This window comes from Haliotis rubra, unplaced genomic scaffold (genome assembly GCF_003918875.1).
Source record: "Haliotis rubra isolate DU_JTF1 unplaced genomic scaffold, ASM391887v1 Scf824, whole genome shotgun sequence".
In the NCBI taxonomy this organism is placed as follows: domain Eukaryota; kingdom Metazoa; phylum Mollusca; class Gastropoda; order Lepetellida; family Haliotidae; genus Haliotis; species Haliotis rubra.
This window is the reverse complement of record NW_025767551.1, coordinates 263,423-276,701: the sequence shown is the minus strand read 5'-3', so window position 1 is coordinate 276,701 and position 13,279 is coordinate 263,423. Positions and strand designations below refer to the sequence as shown.

The window sequence follows — 13,279 nt, the reverse complement described above, 5'->3', positions numbered from 1 at the left end:
ATTCATCCAACCGACAAATGTATCACTTGCCAAATTCCTGAACCAATAGCCCTCACTATCTTTTACTGTTCAAAATATAATAAACAAAGAACCCCATTTACCAATGCTTTAAAACAGGAACTCAACAATGCTAACTCTTCTGATCTCAAGCACATTCTAACAAATCCCAAATAAATTCAAAAGAATTCTCTCTTTTTGTCAACTTCATTTTTTAACCTTATAATGTTTATCATTATTCACATTATAAATATGCTTTTAAACATTGGTTGGTTGAAAACATACAATAATAATAACAATAACCATTCACTACACTACATCTATATTAAATTCCAAATCTCTATTACTCTTTACCTATTTCATATTTTTTTACCTTTTTAATTCTGCCTCCCATTCAAATTACCCTTAATACTCAGTTGGTTTTTTTGTTGTTGTCTTTTGGGTAGTAACACCACTCTTTTAAAATTTATATTTTTGTTCCCCCTCATTTCTTAATCAGTGTACTATCCTTTCGCCGAAATATTTTAGTTATGCGTGCGATGTTAAATAAAGCAAATAACTAACAAACTGACCATTTCACTTCCAATATGCGCAACCAAATTGAATATGTTTCATCGCAGAAAGGAGTATGAAAGCAATATTAATAAAAATGTGAATGAAAAATGAAAAAAGATGAAAATGAAAGCAATAATGAAAGTGTAAATGAAAATGAATTATCATGCAAATACATCTGGGAAACATGATATTGTGTTGGTGGTTTCTATTTTTATTTGGGTGGCATTTGTCCTAGGTGGCATTTGTCCTAGGTGGCATTTGTCCGGGTGGCATTTGTCCAAGACCCCATTCCATATATGTATCATTCGTAACTACTCGCCTCTTTCCGTGACCTACAAGAAGACTCGCCCCTATCTCGATGCTTGCTATGTGCAAAAATACAACAAACCAATCAGAACGCGCGTAATGAGTGCGGTGCTTTGGTAAAACTAATCCCGAGTACTTAAATCGTTTATGGCATTATGTCATTGTTTAAAAAATCATGAAAAATATATATCATCATACTGAAAGTACAAAGAACGTAGCTAACAGTATTTTGCTGCCTATTATGAAGTTTCAAATAAGAATCATGCCATTAACGGTGAGAGATTCAAATACATGCGTCTGCGTTTGTTGACATAATAACTCTCATGGGTCCAACTGTGTGTATTTCTGTCGATCTTGCGGTCTTGTTATGGAGATTGTACTTGGGCTTCTAACAGTTTCAGGAAATGTAATTATAAATTGCTACGAGATTTAAAAACAATAATATTATATTTGTATGTAACTAATCAACTTTAATCTTTAACACTGGGCTTATATTTCACATCTCTGTGGATATTTTAGTCTGACTTTTGTTTAGTCATTCATATTTTTTTCAGAGAATTCTTTTAAATTTCCACCAGGGATGTGACAGCAAGGTTACACGAATGTTCAGTTTGAGAAATATTTTGTCATATTTTAGTATCTGCTTTGAGATTTAATGTAGCTGAAAAAAGAATATTTTTATTTGTATATTCAATTAAACAATTCCCATTTGTGATTATTCAACCCTATTTAGAAAATTAATAGAACTGGAAATATAAGGTGATCAGCTGGTAATAATAACATTAGAATATCTTTAACAAATATATTTTTCTCCTTCTTTAATAAGTAAAACCAAAAAACAGCAATACCATGTACGAGTGCTTTGGTGATATGAGGAAACATTGGAATCAAACAGGGATAGAGTTATGGTACTTGTTTAAAGTAGTTCTGATGTTCATGCGCCAAGATGAAATCCTTCCAGATTGGCACGATTCGGTTTTTCCCTTGGTCACGTATCTTTTGGAAACTGCTCGCCTCGAGGTTTCAATTATCGATTTCAGGCAAGTTGTAAAGGATAATAAGTCTTTTATTGCATCAATAGGAAGCTAAAGTGAGTGCATATGCCCCAATATATATATTATAGACAAAAATATTGTCGAAAAGTGTGACATTGTGCCTTTAATACAAGACAAACACTCAAGAAATCCTGGTTTTCTTTGACATACCCTGGAATACACTGCATACTATGTGTAAAAACGCGGTCAACTGTGTCACGAACATTATTGCTTCACCATCAATATCTGAATGTCCATCACATTCGTCCCAGTATGGCCAATCTTGATGTGACTAGACCCATTTCGGACTAAACGAAACAGATTATAGGAATCATTATTCTGCAAGAACTCATCAAGCGATATTCCCTCATCGGCCAGGATTTGCGTAAAGTCCATTTCAACCACAGCCCCTGCAGCATCTGTGGGTCCATCAAGTCCATCAGTGCCTGCACTCAGGAAGCAGATCTGACTATATGTCTTGAACACAGAGTCTCCTTTCAAGGCGGCAAGATAAGGAGCAATAGCCAGCGCCATCTCCTGGTTCCTTCCTCCACGACCACTTCCCTTCACAAGCGTAGTTGTCTCCCCTCCTGCTACAATACAAACCCCTTTCTGCATGTTCTTGCCTTTCTCCACCACAGTGACAACCTCATTTAGTTTGTCCTTGCTGATTCCAGTTCGAACCAGGTCAACTTCCAGCGTGGCCAACACAGGGTTATACTCTTTAGAGTTCCTTCTGAATATCAACAGGATATATTTTGCCAGATTCCCAAACATGGCTGCAATTTCTCTCGTGTCTCCACTCAAACATGTTGACAAAACTAAGGGGAGATAACCCAGATTTCTAGCTGTGGTGCATGCAGTTGAAGTGGCTATTGTGTTGTTTCCAACAATGTGGTTTTGAACTCTGGCCAAATGTTCAAAATCAGGGCTATCAACAGTTATGGAATCTTTTTTGATTTTCTTTTGTTGTTCCAAGTATTCTAAGACTGACTTGGGAATCTGGTCTGTAATTCCAAATTTTTTGAAAAGATGCATGCACTGACTGGCATCAGTGGCACTGAAGAATGTGGGACCACTGGCAATGAAGTCAAGGGGGTCTCCTATCACATCAGACAGGATGAGAGATATCACCTGCAACAGCCACGGCTATTAATGTACCTACACCATTATGCTACAGTATAGATAAATATACATGGAAAAAATTTGTTTGAAATTAATTCAGGAAATATCAAGGATTCACTTCAAAAATCACACATAACATTTACTGAAAATGTCAATAAGAACTAACACTAAAAAGGGTCTATAGTTCACCTACATCCTTCTGGAATAATATATATTAGAAAAATCATACGATTAATGAAGCGAAGGATTATACAGAATCCTCTACTAGAAGTACTCTAATAGAGAGAGACATCCTCACAACATTTTCATTAAATTACAAAATGACAATTTATAACTGACTTTGCAGATGCAAAAAATCCAATGTACTTCATGATTGGTAGTTAAAGCAATTATAATAGGTCAAATGTATTAACCAGTGGAGAAGTATGTTCATGACTCACTGAGGCTGGTCTGGCTTCCAGAGCAAGTCCTCCTCCTTTGAGAACCTCGATGTTGGAGCGGACAAGGTTGAGCTCCTGAATGGTGGCCCCCTTGCTGGCCAGTAGGCGGGTCAGCTCCATCTCTTCCCCCAGGGATATAGGGGGACATGGAGTTGGCAGCAGGGCTGATCCACCACCTGGGGGAAGGTTGGGGCTGTACTGTATCATGTTCAGGGCAAAGGGAACTACTGGGCTATACATATTCCCTTAAAACCAAAGCCTCAAAATGTAAACTAAACTACAAATATCTAACGACTAGGGCTGGGACGATTCACCAATACACCGATACATCACGATACATTTATGTTTGATACAGCTATCGTATCGTTGACAGGTGTATCGATACAAAACGATACACGACTTTTTTTTCAAACAGTATTATTTTAAACATGTTAAAGTACCTATTTAGAGAAAAATATGCAAGTATGATAGAGTTACTTGTTAGTTTACTACAATAGTGTTATTGTTACACACAAATACCTTGAAATAAATCATTTTAAATCTTAATACTGTGTCGTTCTTTCAAGGTGTATGTATCGTGATATGTATCGTATCGCAAGTAAAATATCGCGATGCATATCGTATTGTGACATAGTGTATCGTCCCAGCCCTACTAACGACTGACTTTCCAATCTAACTTCCAACTATCATTGATGTCCAAAACCGATTGATCTCTAACACCAGATTCTGGGAGCATGTGTCGTTCACTCATAGGCAATTCTCGTGTGGTCAGTGTTATGGAAATTTAACTCTGTGAAGTAACTGTGTTTCAATGAATGTTTTAAATTCCATAAACACTAACTGAATGAGATGCGTTTGAGCGAACTCTCTCTCGATCTATCCCAATCTATCTATCCATTATTCTGCTGGGATACTTTTTTTATACTTAAACAATAGCAATCAGGGGCCTCTCTAAATAATACCATCTGATAAGCTTCGACTGTTCTTATAAGTCATAGCTCTGTCCGTTAAAGTGAAGAATTGAATGAATATACCTTGTAAAATCAAAATCTCATCATAGATCATAAAAATCATAGATCATGAGGTCCCTACAGACAGCAGCACAGTCTCTCGTCATACTGAGGTGACCTTGCCAGCTAGTGTGGGCAGTGTCAAACATTGTGTTAGGGGCCAGAGCCATGTGCTCCTTCAGGTCAACAATGAAAAATAGCAAACTGACACAAACCGAATAATTTCAGTGATTGAGAGGCTACACTGATAGGGAACTTGGTTACAGTGAGTGTGGAGTTGTTTGTGATTTTTGCGACGGAAACTTTGCGATATGTGACAGAGTCTTTGTGATTTAGGAAGGGTAAGGTACAATAAATGGCCTGTATACCTACAAAATCAATATTACAAGTGATTCGAATTCACGTTTACTTACATTGGGTTTCCATCAGTAATTAGTAAATATATATGTTGTTCAGAAAACTACTGATAATCTTGTAAAACCATTAATTGTCACCAAATTAATACTTTTTGATAAATAATCAGTATATTGTGACAAATGACCCCATAATGAAGTGTAAAATAATAAAAACTGTTCCCGATTAGGGTTTATCCCCTATCATCATAAAGCATGGGCTGTTTTATCAGTGAAAAAACCTGTATATATCAATTTCCATGAATTGATCGAATGTCACAGAAACTTTGTGATTACGAAATTGATGTAACGGAAAATTCATTCATTGTCACTGATAATTCCCAATCACAAAATGGAGTTGATGGGGTATGATTCGTCCAATTTGGGCAATGTATCGGATTTGGATGTGTCTTTGAACATATCTGAAACATTACTGCCATTGAAACCGCCATTGAAACATTACAATGGCCCGCAAGGAGCCCCATTAAACATTTATGGAACTGAGTTAGTGATCCTCCTGTTCAAAATCTGCAGGAACTGACGCAGTCATTCTTATATGAGGAATGGCAGATCATTCATTTTGTAGGTATGTATACAGGCCATATATTGTACCTTACCCTTCCCCTGCTGATGCTAAAATCAAAAACACAGTGAGTAGTATATACAATGATAGTCCTGGACCAAGTCCAACAAAAGCCTCTGCAAAGCCTTATTTCCCAAATAAGGCTTTTGTCGGGCCCTTAGATCTTGGTACCATTGCATCTACTACTTTTGAGCCCCCGTTGATTTCCCGCCCACACGTTGCCGGGAATATACCTATAAAAAGTTGAGGCACTAGCGGGATACCAACCCACATGTATACCTCACGCAAACTATAATAGGCCGCACCACTCAACCGACTGAGCTACCGGGGACTTAGCTGAAGTATCTCAGTTTAACGGGTCTATCCTGGGATTGCATCATCGCTACACGTGGCACTATGTCATGTTGACCTCGATGAAACAGTTTAATGTGAATCGCCTATGATCTCTTTGGTGTTTGTAATAAAGGCTTGCTGGGCTTTTTGTATCCCCTGTTCTATGTACTTTTTTTTCTCGAATTGAACGAAACTCCTCCTCTGAGATCTTACTATCAGTGAGTGCCGTGGAAATACGCTCACTTACCGTGTTCAGCTTTGCTTCGGCCAGAACCCTGATCTCGTCATGTTTCAACGCCTTACGATGCAGTCTGCGTGATGCAAACTTAAGCACCAACCCTAACACCCCTGTCACCCCAGCTGCTATTTCAATACCTAGCACTATAGGTGCAGCCACGATGGTAGCTAACAACCCAACACCTGCCGCACCTAGTCCCATGCTGGTTGCCATAAGGGCAGTATCAGTCCCGTCCACGGCATTGAAAGCTCTATGGTACTTCTTATATAGTGCTTTCCGAGTGTCACGGTCTTGTTCTAGTTGGCGTTTTACATCACATAACTGTCTCAAGCGGAACCCATCTACGGTTTCCAGAGTCTTCACGACTTCCTCTACGACTGGGTATAGCCCCATCCCTATAATATATATTACAAAAGATATTTTAATTGGGTTTCAGTTAACAGTCAATCAACGAACTTGAGGCTTATAAGGTGTAAATCCTCATGTAGGAGAATAGGTGAGAATTTAATAGGTAACTCTGCATCCACACGATCCCCATAAGAGGGGCTTATTGAGGGGGCTATAGAACCCATTGAGGGGTCCAGTTGTATGATGATACGGTAACGTTGACCATTGTTCCGGGGGCTCCAGTGTACTGTCACCCGGGTTAAAAGTTGTTGTTCTATACTACTATAAGCTCTCAGGAGATAGACTTCTATGATGAGTGTGGAGCCTGGTATCATAGCCGGAACCCCTATGGTCCCGTAGCAGTCATACCTTAACTCACCCCCGTTGAATGCCATTAACATATTGGGTGACGGTCTTAGCATAATCCTTGTATTAGGCCCCGGAACGAAACACGAGGGCAAGGTACCGCTATTCTTAATTTCAGAGATAAAACTTTGTTCCTTAAATGAGATATAAGGTGAGGTGAGGGCTAAGTTGACTATCCATTTCGGTTCTTTAAAATCAGATAACGACACCCGCCTATACACGTTGTCTTTCAAGTGTAGGACGTACAAGGCGTCTTCCTCACCAGGCTGATCGAATCCCTCCGTGTCCCCTAGGTCGTTAAGCGTAGCGTTGGGGTGGTGCCTAATCATTGCTATAATACTATTACGGGATAATTTCCAACTGGTTTTCTGATAATAGTTCAGGGGCGCACTTCACCCCATGAAGTGTATGTTGTCAGGTAGGAAGATCTTGGTTAGTGATATCGTGTCTTCCACGATCACGGTGACTCCTACCAGACTGGTTTTGGAGTCGACACCCACCATACGTAAACGGTGCAAGCGTGATACTGGTGTCGTTTAAGCCACCCGAGTTTGATCCCCTCACGATTTAGACATCATCCCGCGATGGTTCCCTAGGTAGACTTGGATGACCAGAGTGGCGTTATCCGGTAGGCTCGTCAGGATGTTGACCACGCCAGCAAATTCAGACACCAACTGCAATGTCACGTCTTGCATTCCCGGTTTACTCGATAGCATGTGGGCTGCCATACTGGCGACTGGGCTGATGATTACGTAAGCCACGAGCAGTGTTCTGTTGTTCACGACTTTGTTTAGGTAGTTGTCTTTGTTCTCCGTGAACACGTAGGGGGAGTCAAGCTTAATATTGAGAAACCAGTCGCCTTTATCGGGTAACAACACCCACTTGTCATCTTCGGTGAAGACGAGAGTATATGGGGTGTTTCAGGTGACGATAGTGCTCTCAACATCTTCTAAGTCGAACAGTTTGCCCCCGAACGATGGGTATATTATCCATTTATCATCACCGGTGTGGACTAGGGTGTACCGAGTGTTGATGACCGCTCTTGAGGTATCTACCATATCACTTAGATTGCTAGTACCACCTATGGAGGGGACTTCAACGCGTTTGTAAATACTGTTTTTAAGCTGCAAGGCATACAATTTACCATCTACTCCGGGGTCGTCGAATCAGCGTGTGTCCCGAGGTCGGATATCCCCGCATTGACACATTTTTCACCTTCATTCCGGGGCCTTGTTAAGCTGGTCATTTTATGTGCAGCGTTATGCTGAGGTATCCTATATTCACGGGGATTATGATTTATATCTAACACCGATATTATCAGCTCAGGGATGTTGCCCGAGTTAACCTCTTATACTGCCGCGGTGAAAACTACTCGGTTCTACAGTCATTGTATTTCTCCGTTTTCACCCGATACGGCTCTCAGTATCGTGGAAGGGTGACCCCTTGAATGTTGTCCGTTGTGCTCACTTGGCGAGATGAATGCACAGCTCTCGGTGCGGTACTAGGTCGGGGTAACCGTGCCTGTGGCGGTAGTGCGTTGGTTTTATCTCGTCAGGCAACATACCTAGTGTCCTCGCAAATGGCCGGCTGAGCCTCAAGGGGTTTCTTCCGTTGTTGATTAACACCACTGTGCCGTTTGAGTCGTTCATCTTGAGTTCGGCTCCCAATGGTTTGAAGACCTCGTCGCTTAGTGAACACACGCTGTAGTAGCCGTCAGTTATCTGATTGCGGGCGCCACTAACGATCAGCTTATTGTTGCTGGCGTTGATGTTCGTCCAGGTAGGTAGGTGATATCGCAGAGTGTGACTTCGAGTTGACCCGACGTGTTATCGATTGCGTGCGTCAGCTGAACGGCCCCGCCGCTCGTTATTCCTGGAAGTGTTATGTATATGTTAGAGTATATAAACTCATTATATGATAGTTTTAAAATGTACTCCCAAGGAGTGTCTTACTCCCCTGGAGTGTTTTACCCTAAACTGGGCATAGATTTCCCCCACATGAAGATCGTGGTCGCTGATGGGCTGTATTTCAACGCCCAGTTCATATATGTGTTCGATCGGTATAGGTTTTCGGTGACTAACACTAAGGTAGTTCATGCTTGGTTCAACAACCCGATGCAGTTCTGGCAGAATCAACTCAACTTCGCCGTGTGGTGCTCTACAACGGGGTGTGTTGAGACATTGGCCGACACTCGGCGTGGACCGCTGAGTCAGTCTGTGTTCACGTTCAGCGTGTACTACCAGGTCAGGCGTTATCCTTAAAGTGATCAGCTCCAGTCCCACAGGACAAAGCATGGAGCGCGATAAACAACCAATGCGATAGAGGCGGGCCTCTGAGCGTATTTGCAACGATTGAACTAAACCCGAAGGCGGATTGGCGTTTGCGGGACCGAACCATCGGGTTGGGTATCCCCATCGTTCACAACATGCCCCTCGTGGATGCCAGCGAGAAGATGAAAGAATGGGGTTTCAAGTCGTATCATCACCTCACAACAAACGAGTGGGATGACCGTTACATGGCTTTCAACAACAGCAAGGATTACCGAGTCTGGAGGTTTGAGCAGGGGGCAGCGGATGACTGGAAAAAGTTCATGCTGGACACGTCGAAAGGGTTTACTCATGCTGGTGTAACCAGATTGAATGACTTCGATTGAGCGTGCGTGTGAGGCTGTTGTTGGCTGCGCGAGCGCCAAATCGCGTTCCAACATCCTCGGTAAGGGGACTGCTACGGCGGCTCAGAAACAGTTCGTTGTTAGCGTTGAGGATGCTATCAATTCTCCAGTTGATCTCCCGAGTGCCATCAAACGCTACCAAGGCGTGTTGGAATACGCCAGGTCGAAAGTCGACTCGTCTTCGACGATGGGACTGTACATGGCTCGGCGATATGCAACTGAGAGTAAAAAGTTGTGGGCTACAACAACGAAATAGTCATAGCCACGGGACCGGACCAAAAGTAGAGGCGTCAATTTTGATGTCAACGTCCCCCACGTCCCACCACCCACGACCGGTGAAACGGGTATAGTGGCGCCACCCCCGGAGCCTAGGGTTCAACCAGCCCAACTTTTGGTCCGCCGTGGCTATGACTATTTCGTTGTTGTAGCCCACAACTTTTTTTACTCTCAATTGCATATCGCTCGGAGCCATGTACAGTCCCACGTTCAGCAGCACATTGACCGTAAAACAGCCCTGGTGGTTGGCGGGGTCACGGCCGGGTTGGGGCTCATTTGGTTAAAAATTCCTTAGCCGCTACGTACACCAAACCTGCCACGGCGATGATGGCTGCCCACAGGTTTTGACTGAGCCATGTGGCAGTTTTAGCCAGAACGCTCAGCAGCCACGAGACGATGCTACCCAGGATGCCGGGCAGGGCTTCCGCGGCCTTACCAGCCAGTTTAGCCAGGGCCTCCCCTAGGGATTCCAGGTGTTTTTTTATCCAGTCTTTGACACCCCCACCACTTGGTGGTGTGCCGCCGGCAGGCGTGGGGGACCCCCACTCAATGACACCACCAGGGTTGATATGATGAAGCCCAATGCAGTCAGAATGCTGGCGATGGTGATGCATTGCTCTCGGAAGAGGATTCGGATCCTGTCAGCTAACGTGGTGTCCTTGTAGAGGACTCGATCAACGGTTTCCCGCACACGGCTGATCTGGGATCGAAGCTGTTCTCGGAAGGAGGATGCCGTTTCCAGCCGGGTCTTTCTTTCCTCTTCCAAATTACGCATTCCTTCCTCGATGGTGGCTTTCAGAGACTCGTCCGAGTTTGACCTTTTCATGGGCGATGTGGTTGTCTTTCGCGTCAAGTTTGGCCATGTTGTCCACGAGTGACACACGAATGGTTTGCATGGCATTGTCCAGCCCCCGCAGTTCCCAAACGGTAAATTCGAACCCGGGTAAGGGTTTGTTATGGTAGGTGGTCAACAGCTTTTCAATGTTATCAGTCATGTCTTGATCCGATGTGGCGCCCCTGACGTCTTGCAGATCTTGAACGGCCTCCAGGGGAAGCTTAGGCCGTGCGCCACCGTAATCTATGAAGCCTAGTTCATCGCGGATAAAGTCACCCCCATGGCGACTGCCGAGTGTTGATAAGGCAAGCGGTTCTCTCGTGGGCTTATTCATGAGATCGATCTCTGGGCGAGCCTTCAATCGCAGCGTGCCCTTACCATCAACAAAAAACTTGGAATAGTCTCGCCCCCACGGCTCGATGTAATGTTTATCCCCTTTTAAACCATCGTAAAACCCGTTGACGGCCTGCTTCACGAGTTTGTTGCCTTGCGTGAATGTGGTGTCATCCCCCTCCAATGCCTGGGCACTATCATCCCACATATCATCCATAGGGATGTACTCATAACCGCCTTCAGCCATTATTTAGTATTAAAACTTATATATTTCATTTATATAACAAGGTATGGTAGAAAACTAGATCCTTTTCGAAGATCAAGAGAGCCTCTAGGCGTCAGAGCCGTGCGCCAGTAGGTGACCATCACCAACAATCCCAGCAAGATAGACCAGAACCAAACGCTGCTGGTTAGATTCCCAAATCTTGGCGAGAATGACCTCATTGTACCAGGCACGGTTCGACTGGCGTTCAACCTCACGCTTACCTCCAACAACGACAAACGCGAGCTAGTGCGGAACGTAGGTCGGGCCATCATCAAGGAAACCACCATCAAGATCAGCGGTAATGAGGTGCTGAGCATCGACGACAGCGACATATTTTATTGCTAAGGGGACCTCTGGAAAAGCGAAGGAGAACGCGTCAATGACGTGTACCAGGGCATCAGCAAATCGACCCAGTTGCGTGTGGGATACGGCTTCACGCAAGACCAGTTAGACAAGATCGGTGAAAAGGCCATCGCCCAAGCGTCGCGGGGAACAGGTTCTGCGTGCGGCTTTCGACTTCGAGTTGCTCACCCGGGACCGCAGCGCCGTTTACCAGGCTGCGCTGGGTGATAGGCTTGAATATGACTCACGTTTAACGACTACAGCAAAGTAGTGCGTCGCGCCCGAGCGGTGATGAGGCCAGTTACACCATAGACAACATCTCTCTGGAGTTCGACATGGTCACTAGCCGGAGCTGGCCAGGCAGGTTCGAAGCCAGTACTTTCGGGGAAGGTGGCCATCTTATACGATAGGGTCCTGAGGCATAGAAGCGATCAATCGGGATAAGAGCGACACTGTGGAACATAAACATGAAAGTGCGGTAGCGATCGATGAAAGGCATCCTGGTCGTCCCGTGGAGGATTACAAGCCGTTCGAAGGGACGAGAAGTTTTTCAACCCGAGATTGAAAAGGTGGAAGTGACCATCGGGCGTGCCCAATCAGCTGTTCAGCGCCCGGTATCAGGGCGCACCAGCAGTGGGATGAGATAATGAAACTACCGACCCGGCACCAACCGTCATCAAGGACCTGGACCTATCCGCCCGTGCAGATCGGTAGTACCTGACCTCAAATGCAGCTGTGGTTGGACATGCGTTCCACGGATGGCGATAAACTGCACGGTAGCGGTCGCCCGCGTCGACAACGGCAGCGAGGGATAACCATCAGATCACCAAGAAGGCTCAGCCCGCTGGCAAGTTGAAATTATATCTGTACGTTATTATGGACGCGCAACTTAATATAGACAATGGGAGATTCGTGCAAGCCATCTACTAGGCCACTGCCTACTGATTTGCCCCGCGACCCACACTGCGCCATAGTGTGTGGGCAGACTGGTTGTGGGAAGACCGTTTTCGTGCTGGATATGTTGGAGAGGTACTACAGGGATGTGTTCGACAACATCGTTATCATGTGCCCTACTCTGAGCATGAATAGAACGTACATGGAAAGACCTTGGGTGATGACGGACCCGGACGTACACAGAGTCGACACAGGGACACGTCTGCAGGACTGGTTGAAAGCTTATCACGGGAAATTTAAAGGGGAACCGACGCTGTTCATACTGGACGACTGCAGCGCTGATCGTGAGACAACAAAAAAGAGAGACATGCTATGCGTACCTGGCCTTCTCCGGCCGACCGCATAAATCACAGCGTCTTGGTACTAACGCAGAAGTTCAACTCGGTGTTGAAAGACCTCAGGGAGCAGACGCGATGGGTGGCCTTATTTCACTGCAAGGACAGGGATTCGTTTGAGGAGTGTTTGAGAGAGAACGATGTGATGAGCAAACATGATAGGGAACGTGTGAAGAAACAGCTCGCTGAAACTAAACATGCTAAGCTCGTGCTCAAGACCGACCAACCCGTGGCCTATAGGGTGTTTTAGCTTAGCAAGGCTTAGCAAATGCTTAGCAATGCTTAGCAAAGCTTGGCAATGCTTAGCAATTAATTGTTACAGTTCTATAGGGAAGACTGATGGTTGTTTTTGAAGTGTTCGTCGTGTGCAACTTAACCTTCATTTCTTTGTGTTTCGCCTACACCGTATATTATATTGTTAAAACTAAAACTTGCTTGTTACATTATAAGATGGAGTGTAATGAACTGCTCAAACAACTGTTGGTGCCAGGGGACGATGATA

General features: G+C 44.3%; 1 protein-coding gene across 1 annotated transcript in view; it reads right to left on the bottom strand.

The window, feature by feature from the left end:
• Positions 1-1,998: 1,998 nt before the first annotated feature.
• The window catches only part of LOC124262157 (glycerate kinase-like), a 29,220-nt gene continuing 17,939 nt past the window's right edge, over positions 1,999-13,279 (bottom strand). The window contains exons 4-5 of the mRNA XM_046696619.1: positions 3,458-3,633; positions 1,999-3,026 (exon numbers count right to left, since the gene is read on the bottom strand). Of these exons, the coding sequence (XP_046552575.1) occupies positions 2,118-3,026; positions 3,458-3,633 (1,085 nt within the window). The 3' untranslated portion in view covers positions 1,999-2,117. The remainder of the gene's footprint in view (positions 3,027-3,457; positions 3,634-13,279) is intronic.